An 18,386-nucleotide genomic window follows, 5' to 3' on the forward strand; every position below is an offset into this window, starting at 1 on the left:
TATGTTTTATGCTTTTTGTTTTTGGTGCACAACCCGAAAGAGGTTAATCCTGTCAAAGTTAAAATGGGTGTGTTGATGTGTGTTGACATGTTTTCCTGTGTGACAAAAGAGAGACTGACAGTTGGAATGATCATGCTGTATAAATGGAAAAACGCCCAATCCCTGAGATATTCAGACATGTATCAGTCATACAGGCGTTCAACACCTGTAGAGTATATAAAGTGCCTCCGTGTTGATGGTCGTATAAGGAATCTGCTGAACTTACCTGTTCATCATGATGAAGCTGCTTCTTTCTCTGACTCTCATCTGGGTGCTCTCCAGCACAGGTAACTAATTATCTCTATCATACCGATTCAGCAGCTATAACAGAACCTCTTTTAAATCTACTTTTAAATACTTTCACAATAATATTCACCAGCTGTTTGTTCCACTTAAAAGAAGTAATTTAATATCCTTGAAAATATAAGGAGGCTCTATTGATCCTCAGAGGAGAAATTCATAAGCTACAGTACAGCAGTACAAGAAACAGACTAAACAGGTAGGAAACAGATGCAATAATTTAGAGTCATGTATGTAGTGTCTATTTATATTTAAATTACAACCCATATGTCTGAAACTCCTTTTGAACAGTAAGAAGATTTTTGAGCCTTTATGAACCACAACTTAGATCAGATCATCATATCACAGACTATTTTTCTCCACATTGCAGGTGAAGCACTTGTGTGTGAAACTTGCACAAATCCTAACTGTTCAACCACAGCAGCAGTTACATGTGTAACAGAGACGATGTGTATCACAGCTTCCATTCAAGGTAAACTTCTGTACAAGTTACTTTCCAGTGAAATACATGTACTGCAAAGTGACGTGTGCTTTCCATCACCATTAACAAACTGCACTTTGACTCTCCAGGTTCAGTTGGGACTGCTGGACAGCAAATCTACAAGGCCTGTGCCCCCCCCTCCCTGTGTCCATCCACAGGCTCTCAGACATTTTCAGTTAACTTGGGTGATTTGAGTTCACTTGCAAGTGCTACATGCTGCAGCACAGACAACTGCAACTCCGTCACTCTGCCTTGTAAGTAGATGTAGATGACTATCTCATTAATCTGCATCCTTCTTCTGACATGTTCTATTTTTAATCCATAACACTTCCATCTTCTCTCTTCCTCTAATAAATAGAATTATTTTTTGTCTGTTTCAGACCCTGCGGCTCCAGCAGATAACAGTCTAAAGTGTCACATTTGTAGCCCCGGCACCTCTGATTGCAGCCTTTCATTACAATGTAAGGGAACAGAGGATCGCTGCTTTCAAGCCAGTGGTAAGTCTTCTTCTTATATACTGCATTTAAACCAAGATTACTTCAAACCTATTCTACTACCTTTAAGTATTTTTAACATATACCATACTAAAGAGTGAAGTTAAGATATACATGTATTTACTCATGTAATAAACATTTAAAGCACTTTAATTAAATCTGTATCATCTGTGTTACTCTGTATTTATGATCCATAACATGGATTCAAAGATTAAAAACTTACTTTTTACTGCCTTATGTCTTTTTATGAAATGTTTACTTTCTCATGATCTAAAGATCATCATAATGTTTTAGATTTAAAGAGCACACAGCAGATAAAGTAGTTCAAATTATTTCCATCTTGACCAGTTGACCAAACTATTGATTATTTCTCAGTTAATCTGTTTGTTATTTTCCATCACGATTTCCTGGAACTCAACGTGATTATAAAAGTCTCTTGCTTTGTCCACAAATAAAAAATGTTTCATTTACTAAGACAGAGAAAAGCAGAAAACTCCAACATTTGACAAGGTCGAAATTTTTTGGCTCATTTTGAGAGTTTCTTTGATTCCAAAATGACTAAAATGAACAATTCTTTGTTTTGATAATCATTGAACTAAGAAATATTAACAGCTTTGAAAACATGAGATAAATACTGCACAACAAGAAACATTGAGCAAACTCATTAATTGAGTTAGATTTAGTTCAACATTTTTACTGACGTGAACGTATGTTTAAATTGTGGACTTTAAATTGTGCTGGTTGAAAGTTTCAGGCCTGTATCACCTCTGAAAACAACCAGTATAGTTGAAGGGTGTGGTTGGATTTGATCACACATATTCTCTGTTGCATACGTGAGAACATAAAACAGTGAAATCAGTGATGTCACTAGGTCCTGAAGTACACGTGTACATGTCAGTAATAAGGTGCGATGTTAAAATACTGCACCACTGTAACCATGGCAACAAATAATGTTAAACTACTGTCATCAAAAGGAAATTATCCAACTAACAAACCTACGATTGTGTTTAATCTTTAGTGACAAATGAGAGCGGCACTTTTCCCATCTTTGGCTGTGCATCTTTAAATATGTGCGCAGCTGCTACCAGCCTGAGGACATTGCCTTTCATGTCAAATTCTTTGACCAATATCAGTGGACCAGCCTGTTGTGACACTAGTTTGTGTAACACTCTCACTGCAACAACGACAACCACTACCCCAACAACAACCACTATGCCAATGACAACAACCACGACTCCATCAACAGCAACCACTACCCCAACGACAACAACCACTACGCCAACGACAACAACCACTACCCCAACTACAACAACCACTACCCCAACGACAACAACCACTACCCCAACGACAACAACCACGACCCCAACTACAACAACCACTACCCCAACTACAACAAACACTATCTCCAACAACAACAACCACTACGCCAACTACAACAACCACTACCCCAACTACAACAACCACTACCCCAACTACAACAACCACTACCCCAACTACAATAAACACTATCTCAACGACAACAACCACTCCCCCAACTACAACAACCACGACAACAACCACTACCCCAACTACAACAAGCACTACCCCAACAACAACTACCCCAACTACAACAACCACGACCCCAATTACAACAACAACGACCCCAACAACAGCAACCACTACCCCAACGACAACAACCACTACCCCAACGACAACAACCACTACCCCAACGACAACAACCACTACCCCAACTACAACAACCACTACCCCAACTACAACAACCACGAACCCAATGACAACAACCACGACCCCAACAACAACAACCAAGACCCCAACTACAACAACCACGACCCCAACTACAACAACCACTACCCCAACTACAATAACCACTATCTCAACAACAACAACCACTACGCCAACTACAACAACCACTACCCCAACTACAACAACCACTACCCCAACTACAACAACCACTACCCCAACTACAAAACCACTACCCCAACTACAATAAACACTATCTCAACGACAACAACCATACCCCAACTACAACAACCACTACCCCAACGACAACAACCACTACCCCAACGACAACAACCACTACCCCAACTACAACTACCAATACCCCAACCACAACAACCACTACGCCAACTACAACAACCACTACCCCAACTACAACAACCACTACCCCAACGACAACAACCACTACGCCAACGACAACAACCACTACCCCAACTACAACTACCACTACCCCAACGACAACAACCACGACCCCAACTACAACAACCACTACACCAACGACAACAACCACTACCCCAACTACAACAACCACTACCCCAACTACAACAACCACTACCCCAACTACAACAACCACTACCCCAACTACAACAACCACTACCCCAACGACAACAACCACTACCCCAACTACAACAACCACTACCCCAACTACAACAACCACTACCCCAACGACAACAACCACGACCCCAACTACAACAACCACTACCCCAACTACAATAACCAGTATCTCAACGACAACAACCACGACCCCAACAACAGCAACCACTACCCCAACGACAACAACCACGACCCCAACTACAACAACCACTACCCCAACTACAATAAACACTACCTCAACAACAACAACCACTACGCCAGCTACAACAACCACTACCCCAACTACAACAACCACTACCCCAACGACAACAACCACTACCCCAACTACAACAACCACTACCCCAACTACAACAACCACTACCCCAACTACAACAACCACTACCCCAACTACAACAACCACTACCCCAACTACAACAACCACTACCCCAACTACAACAACCACTACCCCAACTACAACAACCAATACCCCAACCACAACAACCACTACGCCAACTACAACAACCACTACCCCAACTAAAACAACCACTAACCCAATGACAATAACCACTACGCCAACGACAACAACCACTACCCCAACTACAACTACCACTACCCCAACGACAGCAACCACTACCCCAACTACAACAACCACTACACCAACGACAACAACCACTACCCCAACTACAACAACCACTACGCCAACTACAACAACCACGATCCCAACTACAACAACCACTACCCCAACTACAATAAACACTATCTCAACAACAACAACCACTACGCCAACTACAAAACCACTACCCCAACTACAACAACCACGACCCCAACGACAACAACCACTACCCCAACTACAACAACACTACCCCAACTACAACAACCACTACCCCAACTACAACAACCACTACCCCAACTACAACTACCACTACCCCAACCACAACAACCACTACGCCAACTACAACAACCACTACCCCAACTAAAACAAACACTAACCCAATGACAATAACCACTACGCCAACGACAACAACCACTACCCCAACTACAACTACCACTACCCCAACGACAACAACCACAACCCCAACTACAACAACCACTACACCAACGACAACAACCACTACTCCAACTACAACAACCACTACTCCAACGACAACAACCACTTACCCAACTACAACAACCACTACCCCAACTACAACAACCACGACCCCAACGACAACAACCACGACCCCAACTACAACAACCACTACCCCAACTACAATAAACAGTATGTCAACGACAACAACCACAACCCCAACAACAGCAACCACTACCCCAACGACAACAACCATGACCCCAACTACAACAACCACTACCCCAACTACAATAAACAGTATCTCAACGACAACAACCACGACCCCAACTACAACAACCACTACCCCCACTAAAACTACCACTACCCCAACTACAACAACCACTACCCCAACTACAACAACCACTACCCAACTACAACAACCACGACCCCAACTACAACAACCACTACCCCCACTAAAACTACCACTACCCCAACTACAACAACCACTATCCCAACTACAACAACCACTACCCCAACGACAACAACCACTACCCCAACTACAACAACCACTACCCCAACTAAAACAACCACTACCCCAATGACAACAACCACTACCCCAACGACAACAACCACTACCCCAACTACAACAACCACTACCCCAACGACAACAACCACGACCCCAACTACAACAACCACTACCCCAACTACAATAACCAGTATCTCAACGACAACAACCACGACCCCAACAACAGCAACCACTACCCCAACGACAACAACCACTACCCCAACTACAACAACCACGACCCCAACGACAACAACCACTACCCCAACTACAACAACCACTACCCCAACTACAACAACCACTACCCCAACTACAACAACCACTACCCCAACTACAACAACCACTACCCCAACTACAACTACCACTACCCCAACCACAACAACCACTACCCCAACTACAACAACCACTACCCCAACTACAACAACCACTACCCCAACTAAAACAACCACTACCCCAACGACAACAACCACTACGCCAACGAAAACAACCACTACCCCAACTACAACTACCACTACCACAACCCCAACGACAACAACCACGACCCCAACTACAACAACCACTACACCAACGAAACAACCACTACCCCAACTACAACAACCACTACCCCAACTACAACAACCACATCCCAACGACAACAACCACGACCCCAACTACAACAACCACTACCCCAACTACAATAAACAGTATCTCAACGACAACAACCACGACCCCAACAACAGCAACCACTACCCCAACAACAACAACCATGACCCCAACTACAACAACCACTACCCCAACTACAATAAACAGTATCTCAACGACAACAACCACGACCCCAACTACAACAACCACTACCCCACTAAAACTACCACTACCCCAACTACAACTACCACTACCCCAACTACAACAACCACTACCCCAACTACAACAACCACTACCCCAACTACAGCAACCACTACCCCAACGACAACAACCACGACCCCAACAACAGCAACCACTACCCCAACGACAACAACCACGACCCCAACTACAACAACCACTACCCCAACTACAATAAACAGTATCTCAACGACAACAACCACGACCCCAACAACAGCAACCACTACGCCAACGACAACAACCACTACCCCAACTACTACAACCACTACCCCAACAACAACAACAACTACAACCACTCCCCAACTACAACAACCACTACAACAACTACAGCAACCACTACGCCAACTACAACAACCACTACCCCAACTACAACAACCCCAACTACAACTACCCCAACGACAACAACCACTACCCCAACTACAACAACCACTACCCCAACTACAACAACCACTACCCCAACTACAACAACCACTACCCCAACTACAACAACCACTACCCCAACTACAACAACCACTACCCCAACCACAACAACCACTACGCCAACTACAACAACCACTACCCCAACTACAACAACCACTACCCCAACGACAACAACCACGACCCCAACGACAACAACCACTACCCCAACTACAACAACCACTACCCCAACCACAACAACCACTACCCCAACTACAACAACCACTACCCCAACTACAACAACCACTACCCCAACGACAACAACCACGACCCCAACTACTACAACCACTACCCCAACAACAACAACAACTACAACCACTCCCCCAACTACAACAACCACTACCCAACGCAACAACCACCAACAAAAACCACTCCCCAACTACAACAACCAGTACTCCAACGACAACAACCACTACCCCAACTACAACAACCACTATCCCAACTACAACAACCATGACCCCAACGACAACAACCACTACCCCAACTACAACTACCACTACCCCAACTACAACAACCACTACCCCAACTACAACAACCACTACCCCAACTACAACAACCACTACCCCAACTACAACAACCACTACCCCAACTTCTACAACCACTACCCCAACTACAACAACCACTACCCCAACTACAACAACCATGACCCCAACGACAACAACCACTACCCCAACTACAACTATCACTACCCCAACGACAACAACCACTACCCCAACTACTACAACCACTACCCCAACTACAACAACCACTACCCCAACTACAACAACCACTACCCTAACTACAACAACCACGACCCCAACTACAACTATCACTACCCCAACGACAACAACCACTACCCCAACTACTACAACTACTACCCCAACTACAACAACCACTACCCCAACTACAACAACCACTACCCTAACTACAACAACCACGACCCCAACGACAACAACCACAACCCCAACAACAACAACCACTAGCCCAACTACTAACCCATCTACATCAACCATGACATCAACAACAACAACCACTACCCTAATGACAACAACAACTACCCCCACTGCAACAACCACAACCCAAACGACAACTACCACTACTCCAACTACAACAACTACTTCCACAACCACGACCCCCACAACAACAACCACAGCCCCAACGACAACAACCACGACCCCAACAACAACAGCCACTACCCCAACTACTAACCCATCTACAACAACCACGACATCAACAACAACAACCCCTACCCCAACGACAACAACCACTACCCCAACGACAACTACCACTACTCCAACTACAACAACCACGGCCCCAACGACAACAACCACTACCCCAATGACAACAGCCACAACTCCAACAACCACAACCCCAACACCAACAACCACAACCCCGACAACAACAACCACTACCCAAACTACAACAGCCACTGCCCCAACTACAACCAAGGCCCCAACTACAGCAACCACTGCCCCAACTGCTGCTGCCACAACCACAACTACTACTGCCACCACATCTACAACAACCTCGACGCAGGCAGCTACATCTACAACAACCCCTGCCAGTGATGCCTGTTGTGTCAGAATGGGAATGCTCCATCTGCTGATTGGACTCCTCATTTTCATCCTATTTTAGATTTCAGAACAAAAATGGATGAATCTTAGAATCCACTGGAAGGACTCTGAGAGAACCTTTAGAAGTCTGGTCTTGGGTTACTTGCTGCCATCTTTGATTGGACAGATTATAAAATACCTATTTAGTCAAAAGGGGATAGGGTCTGGGTGAAGTTAAAGTGAGCTAAGTCAGCTCCAATGATATAGACACACGCACACAAAACTGTAACTTAACTTTTATTCAATTTAATTTAAGTGGAATAGTTTCACGGGAACATGCTCACTGGGGATTTCTTCACAAATCTGTGTTCATATTTGAAGTGGACTGAATACTGTTATACATTTGATCTTATTTAACTTTTTTTGAAAACTGTACAACTATAATACCTTGTTTCAAAATATTATAATACTAAATTCTGGCAAATATGAAAGTCATACTTCAGGAACATTTTTTGTCACATTAACTAGCTTTATTTGATGTTTCTTCATTTTTTCCAGTATTTAATATTATTTTAAACTCGTATATTGATGCCAATGTGACTCAGTACAGGTGCGAGATTCTAATCAAATAAAATACCAATGTTTCTTTTAATTCTCTTAATTAATTAATTAATTAATTTATTGCTTTTCTTCAGACTTTACTCATGGTGAAAATGTAGGAAAATACTTGTTGTGGTTACTGTTTTGTATTTGACACAAATTGGGCTTTCACATTTGATTGAGGCCACAAAAGATGGAAATGATGATAATGTGTGTTATTACACAAAAGAAGAAAATATTTACTGCGTTATATGTTGTAATCATTCATTAAAACTACGAAACACTAACGTTATTTCTGCTGTCAATCTTCTTTCTGATAAAATCATATCGGGACCAGCTTCATCAAATAACAAAGGTTAAGTTTTCCCAGCTGCTTTAGAAGAGAAACCATTTCTATTCTACATTTGGACATAAATACAATATTTGCATACATGTTATTGAGAATGTTAATTTGAATGTTTATGACACAGCAGCAGGATGTGTCAAAATCCTCTTCCTGTCCTTGACTAAGATAAACTTAAACAATAATTTAAAATGCATAAACCTTATAACATTTGGTATTGACAACATACAACAACAGGAAGAGCAGATTCTTAGAGGTGTGAACTTTATCACCAGTTTTGTTTTCATCTCCTTTTTAAATACCTCCTAACAAATTCAAGTTCTATTTGTTTTGATGTGTAATATTCTTTCATTTTTCAACAGTCACTGAAAAAAGTAAAGGTGTGTTTTCTGTGTGTGACCCAGTTGCTAAGTTGATGATGACATTGTTTGGTGCATCCAAGTGAGTGTTCAGCTAAATAATGAGATTCTCCTTTTTAAAATTTAATAGATAAAGCATGTATCTGTAATACACAGTTTTATTAATTAACATGTGTTGTTTTGGCTTGAAATGCATGTGTAACTGACAGTTACTCAATGTTGAATAATGTGAATATTTTACACAGGCTCCTTTAAGAGCCTTTCACAGATCACTAAAATGTATGTTTGGCAGGGGAATGAAACACATGCAGCTGATGCAGTAACTTAAAAAGACTCAGTGGGGCAGGAGTTGACCAATAAAAAAAGGGGGGAAGAGAGAGAGAGCCATCATATCAATGTTTCACCCTTTTGTGAAGCACTTTGTAACTTTGTTAAGAAAAGTGCTGTACAAATAAAGATGGCTCTAAGTATTATTATGATGATTCGCTTATAACATGACTAAAGGTATGTGCACATCCACACGATATGTCAACATTTTCTTCGAGGAAGAATCTGAAAAACACTGTGAATGGACTAATACGTATAATAAAAGATATCCTGGCTTATTCTTTATGGATCTTGCATATTCTGTCTTTTGGTGGAGCCTATGATTTGACATTTGACTTCAGACGCCACCAGGAAGAAAGAATCTCACTAAATTCAGAGCACAATTCACCTTTAACTGGAAATATTACTGGGGATAGCAAACACTTAAAGTAAATAAAGAGCTTTAAAATAATATGAGAGCCATTACTGTTTGACCTAAATCAGGGGAGATATGGTCAGTCAAAGTCACGGTGTCAAGGTTATTTGTTTGAGTTTGAGTAGTTCTGTTCTGTCTGAAATCACCCACTCATTCACTAACCCTACTTTACTATAGGGCATCCATGTTGAAATGAGCACACGCCACACGCATTAGGTGCCTAATTCGAAAAAAATCCCACGTGAATGATCAACTATAAACCAGCCTTAACAGTTAGTCATTCACAGAAACATGCAGCATACAGAATATATAGTCCTGTCACTCAGCCCATCAGGCTCATGTTAAGGCCAACACTGGAGCTGAGGGTGACAGCCATTGGGAACTCTCTGTTGACACGGCAGAAAAGAGTCAGCTAAGCCTAATAATAATTTGTGATTTTTTTTCATCTGCATTCATTACATTCCTTTTTTCAGCCTTTTGAAGTTTGAAGTTCAGTCTTCCGTCCCTTTTGCCACCTTGGCTTTCCTCCCTTTCCCTCCTTTCTCTTCCCATGATCCTCCTCCTTCATCACACTCTAGTGGAGGTGGTAGAGTGAGGCACTGCTGAGACAGATTGCTGTTGCTGCCTGCTTCACACTTGTAACAAGCACTGACACACACACACACACACACACACACACACACACACACACACACACACACACACACACACACACACACACACACACACACACACACACACACACTGTACCTGTGTGAGAAGAATTGTTTATTGTGCCTTCCCCTTTGCCCATTCTGCACAGACCACAATCTTGAAAACATTGTGAGTTAAGGGGTAGTTATCTTTAGCAATCAATCCACCGCCCTGTAGCACAGCTTTGTGTTTTTTTGAACTACACTAAAACATGAAGGAATGCAACATGTGACATGATGACGCATGAGACAGTTTGGTCTGTTTAGATGAATTCAGGATTCAGGCAGCAAACAGTGCAAGATAATGCTCATGGTGCCAACCTGTGTTTGCACTGCAGGGCGTTGGCAGCTGATGCCCAGCTTGCAGGCCTGCAGATCAATATAGACTGCTCCTCCACCTGCAGCCCACTGGACAAGTGTTGAGCTGACAAGCCACAGCTCGTATCTGCTGTTGTCTCTGCTGCAGCTCATCTGAAACATTCATAGTTTCTGACCCCTGTTGTCTGGACGCCTGTATATATTTCTGATGAGGGACTGCTAGTGTCCATTGGTTGTGTTCATTTTATGACTGTAGGTTAAACCCCTTCAACTTAATTTTTTTCCAATGTGTCAGACTTGAGATTGGGTTGCTAGGTAAACTAAAAGAGTTGCTAAAGGACATTTTGTAAAAATCAGCGATATACTTAACAAGTAGATATACTCACACTAAACTTGTTTCACTAACTCCATGACAGACATTTAATAACATAATACATGCCCTTGCCCCTTACCCTTACCTTAACCACCACAACTAATGCCCTGTCCCAATTCACCCCTTAGCTGTACCACTTGGCCCTACCCCTTCATTGTGCATGTGTCTGTAAAGGGGTAGTGTTGTCCCCTTTCTTTATGTGATGTAGGGCTAGTGGCCATCTAGCGCTTCAAACACCCTTTTAACCATATTCCTGTATTCAGGACCCCCAAAACAAAGGAGTAAATACAAATTTCTGAATGTATATGTATTGATCAGTAGATCAGTCTGTCCCATCTGTCACTGTAATAATGTTGGTTGACTGCTGATGACGTAACGAGTGGTGTCCCTAGTCCCAGGGGAAGATTTTCTAGCCCTCTGCCATGTGACTCTGTTTGCAAGGGGACACTCCCAGTGAAGGACACTTCATATCTAGGGGTAGGGCCAAGGGAGAGGAATTGGGACAGGGCGTAACCTAATTTTTTGTCCATCAAACCATTATCTATACCGCTTATCCTTAAAGGGTCGTAGGGGGAACTGGAGCCAAACCCAGCTGATACTGGGTGAGAGGCGGGGTACACCCAGGACAGGTCGCCAGCTTATCACAGGGCCAACACACCAAGACCAGTAACTCTTCACACTCACATGGTCAATTTAGAGTAATCAGTTAACCTTACCTCAATTTCAATTGCATGTTGTTATACCGTGGGTTGAAGCTGGAGTACTCTGAGGAAACAGGACACGGACACAAGGAGAAGATGCAAACAAGACTGCACCACCCCGCTGCCCTCATTCTTTCCCCACATTAAGACAAGTTCTCATTGGTTAGTGTGTGTAGAGCTGACATTGTTAATGAGGCATGAAGTTTGCAGGGAGCCTGCGGTCTCATGTTATTAAATGTTTCTGCTTTCAGACATGTGGTGGAGTCCTGATTATCTCCTGACATTCTCCAGAAGGACTGTGAGAACGCAAATGTCTGAGTGAGAGGCTCCAGACATTCTCCAGAGTTTCTCCTGTCAGTTCCCTAGTAAAAACTCCAGATTATGCCTGAATGAGCGATGTGAGTACACAGTAGAAGATCCTCTGCAGGATTCATTGCGAGTGGGTGCATGTTGATGACTACTGAAATGCGACAGACACAAAACTGAAAAAACGTCAGTGTTGATGTGCTGTGAATAAAAACATGTGATCTCCACAGTGGAATTAATAAATTAGGTCCTGCCTTTGCCTGCTGCACCAGCCCTCACCTGAACGCTCCAGAGATGTGAACACGTCTGAGGGGAGGATCTCCTGTTGCGTTGTTTATGTGTGAAAGGCAAACTCTGAAGAAAGCCCGGACTGAATCCTGCAAACATTCTCCTCAGTTCATGTCCAAAAACGGCTTCTATAGTCTCTTCTGTCTCTTCTCTCTGATGATGTCCACAGCATTCTATATCTGTCTGTAAGTCCCTCAATATTCCTCAATTTGGTTTTTCAATAATAATGAAGACCTACCTCCAGAGAAAAATCAGGTAAGCATCGTCACTTTCTACAAGGTGATGGTTCTGTGTTTGCACCTGCCTCTGCAACATCAGTGAAGACATGTGAAGTACGACAGACGTAGGCTGAATGCAAATTTGACAGTTTATCAAAAGCAATGAATTCTGAAGAGATGCAACATCAATGCTGTGTCACACTTGATAGTGCACAGGGTGGTCAGGAGCAGCTTTAAGGATCCTGTGGCATTTCCCCTGGAACTGTCAATCAGCTCTCCTAACTGTCTCACAACTCTGTGTGAACCTTTAACCCCGATGCTGCTGACCCCATCACTCCTGAGGTGCTTCTGCTCAGCTGAATCCCGAGAAGCAAGGAATCAGCGCAGCTCTGATTAAATGATCTTATCTCCTCCTGCTCTTCACCTGGCAGCCCAGCGACAGGCTGCTGATGGGCTTGTTTCAGTCTTTAAAGCCCACTGGGACACTGCTCTCTTGTTTTATGCCCTTCACCCACTTCCAACCAGCTTATCCACTGCAGAACGTCCTCTGACACAAGGTTGAAACATGAAAATATAAAGGAAGCAAATGAATTAATGTTCCTGTCAAAAACATTTAATGATAAACTTTCCGCAGTTCGAAAGCAAGCTCGAAAGCAAGCTATTAAACTTGACCCTAATTTTCACGCTCTTTGTTTTGAGTGAGACATTTTTCCCACCCAGCCGTGAACATGCTGTTATTACATCACTTCAGAAGTGATCCATCAAAAGTGTTTTTCTTGCCTCCAGATGGCTGTTGTTTTAGATTTTTCTATTTAGTGGTAAAAGGCCAATGTTCAACATAGTCATTGTAAAGTGATTGCTTATTTTTCTCTTCATGCAAATCCACCAGCAATGTAGGGCATTGCATGGCCTGGGCGACTTTATAGAGTAACTTGAAAAACTATTTTCTTTTTTTAATCTACACAATCTCATAAAAAAGGGTCTATATATATATATATATATATACATTCTCAATAATGTAAGTATGACGCTGTCCAAGTTGGGGAAGCAATAGCTGGACATTTTGACATATTTAGTATGACAAAATCTCAATGACAGCACTGGAGCTGAAAGAGTTAAATCCATCTATTTTCCCTTTCATGTATAGAGGTGTACATCAGTTTGTCTTAATAAAACTCAAACACACTCTGAACTGTCGTGTTGCAGGCGAATACTGTATTTGAAAGATGAAATATTGTGGCAGTGCAGTGTCTCAATGGGATGTGTGGGAGAGGGAGATTGGCAGATGAAAATGAAATGAACGGAAATGGCAGGCTGTGATAATTCCAGCCAGTCAGCTGTGTGTCAGTAAAGTAAAAAAAAAACATTCTGTGCTTGAAACGTCATTACAAGCTGCCCTCATGGTGAGTTAAAAAAGATTGTGATCTTAACGAAACTTTGGCAAACGTTTTTATGGTCAATTTATTCAAACATCAAAAGCATATAAATGTTGTCAACTGTTGTGGACCACATTTGGACATATCTATAAAAATAAACAGGCAGGGGGGACAATTAGAGTAGTGGTCACCATGGGAGCCAGAAGTTTCATTTATTTGTGTCCAGCTTTGTTGCCTCTTCTTTTGCGCTTCCTGCTGTGAGAGTCTGGGATTTAAAAAAAAAAGATTGATTGCCATCTCCAGCTCAGCTTTTTAAACAACAAAACAGTGTTCATAAGGCAGCTGTGATAAAAACAGGGACAGAGGGACATCATATCTGAGGTCTGTCTTCGTCTCCGGCTTTAAAGATCCAGTGTGGAGGCTGTTTGCTTGTGCTGAATTTAAATGAGGTGTGTGACAATCACAGCAAAGTCGAGACAGGAATTGGTAATGACAGATTGAATCAGACCTCGTCTCTCAGCTTTTCATTGAGGGTTTGACAAATTTCATATTTGCTGAAGACGTCATGTGACGAGCACTGGACATGCAATTTTATTGGAGGTGAAGTGCTGGACCCTGAGAGCTGGAGGCTTTATTACACTCACAAGATGACAGCTTTGAAATGTACAGTTTACCTTTCTTTGACATACAGCAAAATTACTATTTCTAATTCTAAGAAAAGTGCTTTGGAAACAGACAATAGCAAACAAAATTACTGATTAGGAGAAGCATTCCTCATACTGTACATGAAACAAACATAAATCCCATATTTCCATAATGTTTTCAAAAATTTTTTGAACACTGTTTGATTACATCATCTTGTTGCACTGTTCTCTTCCTCTGCAGTGGTTTGATGGCCCCTGACTGGAGATTGAGCAGAGCAACCTCAAACATTTGCTTTTTACTGGTTGGAAATTCACATTCTGTGACAAACAGTTTCTTTCAAAGAGGTGGCAAAAGGCAAGGAGAAAACGTCAGAGGAATTTATTTTTAATTGTAAGTACTCAGCCGAACTCTTAATGGTGCACATGTTAAAAACACCTTGTCAACATTCTTAATCAACCGAAGAACTTTGTCAACTGTCGCCAAGCAACAGACCTACAGTTGAAACGCAGTGTACACGGCTGATGAAGGATGCAGCCAATGACGGCTGCGTAGACCAGGTGTGGCCAGTGCCTTGGATCATGGTCTGGACCAACAATCAAAATGTTTAATCAGCCCAAAAGTGCTGGTCACAGTACGGATCAAATTGAACCATGGTTTGGATTGTTTACAATGTGAAAACACTTTATTGGATAGTTCACACTATTTGAGACAGCATTAGACAATAGAAGAGCAAAAAGAAGCAGAAGCTTTACTGGTCTCCAGAGGCTCATTACATTGCTTCCTGTCTTTGCCTAAGTTACAATGTTTGAATGATGAGGGCGTTCATTTGGCAAATTAGAACTAGTTTCTGGGGCGGAAGTTGGTGATGCTGGTTTTAATACCATCATGGCCACGAAATGAACATTTTTTTTCCATTCAGAAGGAAAAGACTACCACCTGACAAATTGACGACACGCCAACCTCAGATGCACGCCCATCTACCAACTAAACAATGTCTATGCCTATATAGGGGATGACAACAGGACGCACACCTATCATACAAAAGTCTTTGGCGTGCTCTCTAGATTGCAATTCATTCTAAGTGCCATCCCAAAGTGCGCGAGTAATTAAGGTTGTGCAGCCCAGGCCCGATACGCTCAGCAGTTTACCTCTGTTACCGAATTGCGATGTCCTTTCGCTTTGTGGTGAAGTGGTGAAGGTATATACCTCTCTACTTCACCGCGTGCACTCCATCACAGAGAGTGGCGTCAACTGTCATCTCTCATTTTTCCTGCTGCCACGGAACTGGAGTAGAGGTTGGAGCTGAACCCCAGGTGGACAGATGGGGATTTGTTGTGGTCGTGCATAAGTGGTATTTGAAAAGCAGTCCAGATAATTGATCATCCATGTTTTTTTCATCACATCCCTCAGGTGCACCCTCTCTCTCAAATCCCCGACAGCTCTCCAAGAGATGTGAGAACACTTTGAAAATGCCTGCTGTCATGATGTGTATCATGACAGAGAAGAGAGGATGAAACGCTCCAGACGCAGACCGCAGCTTCGCGTAGTCTTCTCACTGTGGAAAAGACAAGATAAAGGTTGCAACAACGCATCTTTAATTCATCAAATGGAGACAGTCTTCAGACCTGACGCTGAGGGGCAGCCTGACAAACACTGAGTCCTAACTGACTGCTAAAACATACAGAACTTGGTCCTTGAGGGGACCACGTTTAAAGAGCCCTTCACGGGCGGCTAAGCAGCTAACTCAACATTCATTGGTATTTTCCCAAACAGAGGCTGGCTTGGATTCAAGGTGCTTAAACAGACTGCATGATGATACGCTGTATCTCTGTTTACATGTCTGAGGATTAAGGGAGTTAAAGACTGAATTAATCATCCACTAGTCTTGTTTGTTTTTTTGACCTCTTTCTTTCAGGTCACGTCAGGGCACCAGGTTACTACACAACATTAGGATCAGTTGGAATAAAGGAGCTGATTGCTGTCAGTCAAACTCTTTTATCGTCACACTCAGGAGAGATCAATGCTTTACGGAGGCTCAGGTTGACAGTGTTTCATACGAACCAAACTTCAAACTCGTCTCCTCTCATTGCTTTCAGAGAATCTCGTCTGCTCGCTCTGCGTCTTCTGGCAGTGCCCCAGTGCTGAGGGAGTCCCTTTGATCACTTTTATTCCCGGGGCCGGCAGTTGGCTACTGCAGAGATTCACTGCTGCAGACAAATATCTGTGATTCCACCCACATTCCCGCTCCCACCGGTCGACCATGAAAATCTCAGCCAGCGGGTGAAACTGGATGATGCCCGGAATGTGCTGTGCTGTGTTTGCTTGCTGTGGGCTAAAAGCATCTTTTTCTACAGCACTGGCAGAAATGCAAAAGGATGAATAAAATATTTAAAATTCCAGTAGTTTTCTCCCTGGGTGTTTTTGTCATGATTGGAAGGTAGCGTGGTCATCCAGTAAGCAAAATGCCACTTTATCTGCATGACAAAAAATAAAATTGTTTTCAATATGTAGCACAATTATTATGTCCTGAAAGGCTTTGGTTGCTTTAAATTGCTGTCGATATATAGAGAGCAAACTGTAGCATTTTCTTCTCTGTGATTTTTGGGGACATGAACCAATCAAAAATGACATGAAAGTTTTCCTCCTCAGTCACTGCAGGAACAAGAGACAGTCATCTTGTACATGTCGGCCTCTCTTCCCTATTTTGGACAACTGGACACACCTGAGAGACTGAGGAGTGGCAGCTGATAGTGGGTGGTAGCTCTACAAATGTCTGATCAAGACAGGACTCTGGAGACTTTAAGACAGAGCACAGACTCTTTTCACCACATTACTTCATTATTCTGGCAGATGTCAGAAAGTTAGGGTGAAAAGTGAGGAATCCATAACCTACCTATAGTCAGGAAGTCTGCCTGCACAATGCTCTAAATGAGGGGTACGATTCAAGTTACCAGGTGAAGGTGAGGTAAGTATTGATGAGAATACGCATGGCATTTAATAATGACGAGCCAGGTAGAATTCACACAACACAGAAATTGCTTTTAGTTTTAGTTCAGAAGACAATTCTATTGTTAGTATTTCACAGGGTCTGGTTATAGCTAAATGGTTCATCTGACTTGTTTTTTGACTCAGAAATCATGTTTTATACTTTTCCTCAGTGAAGGCCACACTTACTAGGGTGGGATGTGTTTGAATGTGGAGATAATGGTGCATGTTTAACAGACTGTCTCTCCTGAAAGACATTTATAGTGTTGCACTATAGCGGCACCCATAGTTACAATCGCACATCCAAGGGGCTTCTTTACTCAC

At 42.6% G+C, this 18,386-nt stretch overlaps 1 protein-coding gene across 1 annotated transcript; it reads left to right on the forward strand.

Moving 5' to 3' along the window:
• The first annotated feature begins 277 nt into the window (after window positions 1-277).
• LOC124854568 (integumentary mucin C.1-like) lies at window positions 278-17,236 on the forward strand. Its single transcript, XM_047342388.1, has 8 exons — window positions 278-326; window positions 710-811; window positions 916-1,074; window positions 1,201-1,317; window positions 2,333-2,552; window positions 4,890-4,921; window positions 16,993-17,057; window positions 17,174-17,236. Exons 1-8 carry the CDS (start codon window positions 278-280, stop codon window positions 17,234-17,236), a joined length of 807 nt encoding a protein of 268 aa, XP_047198344.1.
• Window positions 17,237-18,386: the final 1,150 nt, after the last annotated feature.

This window comes from Hippoglossus stenolepis, chromosome 12 (assembly GCF_022539355.2).
Source record: "Hippoglossus stenolepis isolate QCI-W04-F060 chromosome 12, HSTE1.2, whole genome shotgun sequence".
In the NCBI taxonomy this organism is placed as follows: domain Eukaryota; kingdom Metazoa; phylum Chordata; class Actinopteri; order Pleuronectiformes; family Pleuronectidae; genus Hippoglossus; species Hippoglossus stenolepis.

Coding starts and splice junctions, on each gene's coding strand:
- LOC124854568 (XM_047342388.1), top strand. CDS start 278: ATGAAGCTGCTTCTTTCTCTGACTCTCATCTGGGTGCTCTCCAGCACA. Junction 1,075..1,200: donor CAACTCCGTCACTCTGCCTT/GTAAGTAGATGT, acceptor TGTCTGTTTCAG/ACCCTGCGGCTCCAGCAGAT. Junction 4,922..16,992: donor TACCCCAACTACAATAAACA/GTATGTCAACGA, acceptor TCTTTCTTTCAG/GTCACGTCAGGGCACCAGGT.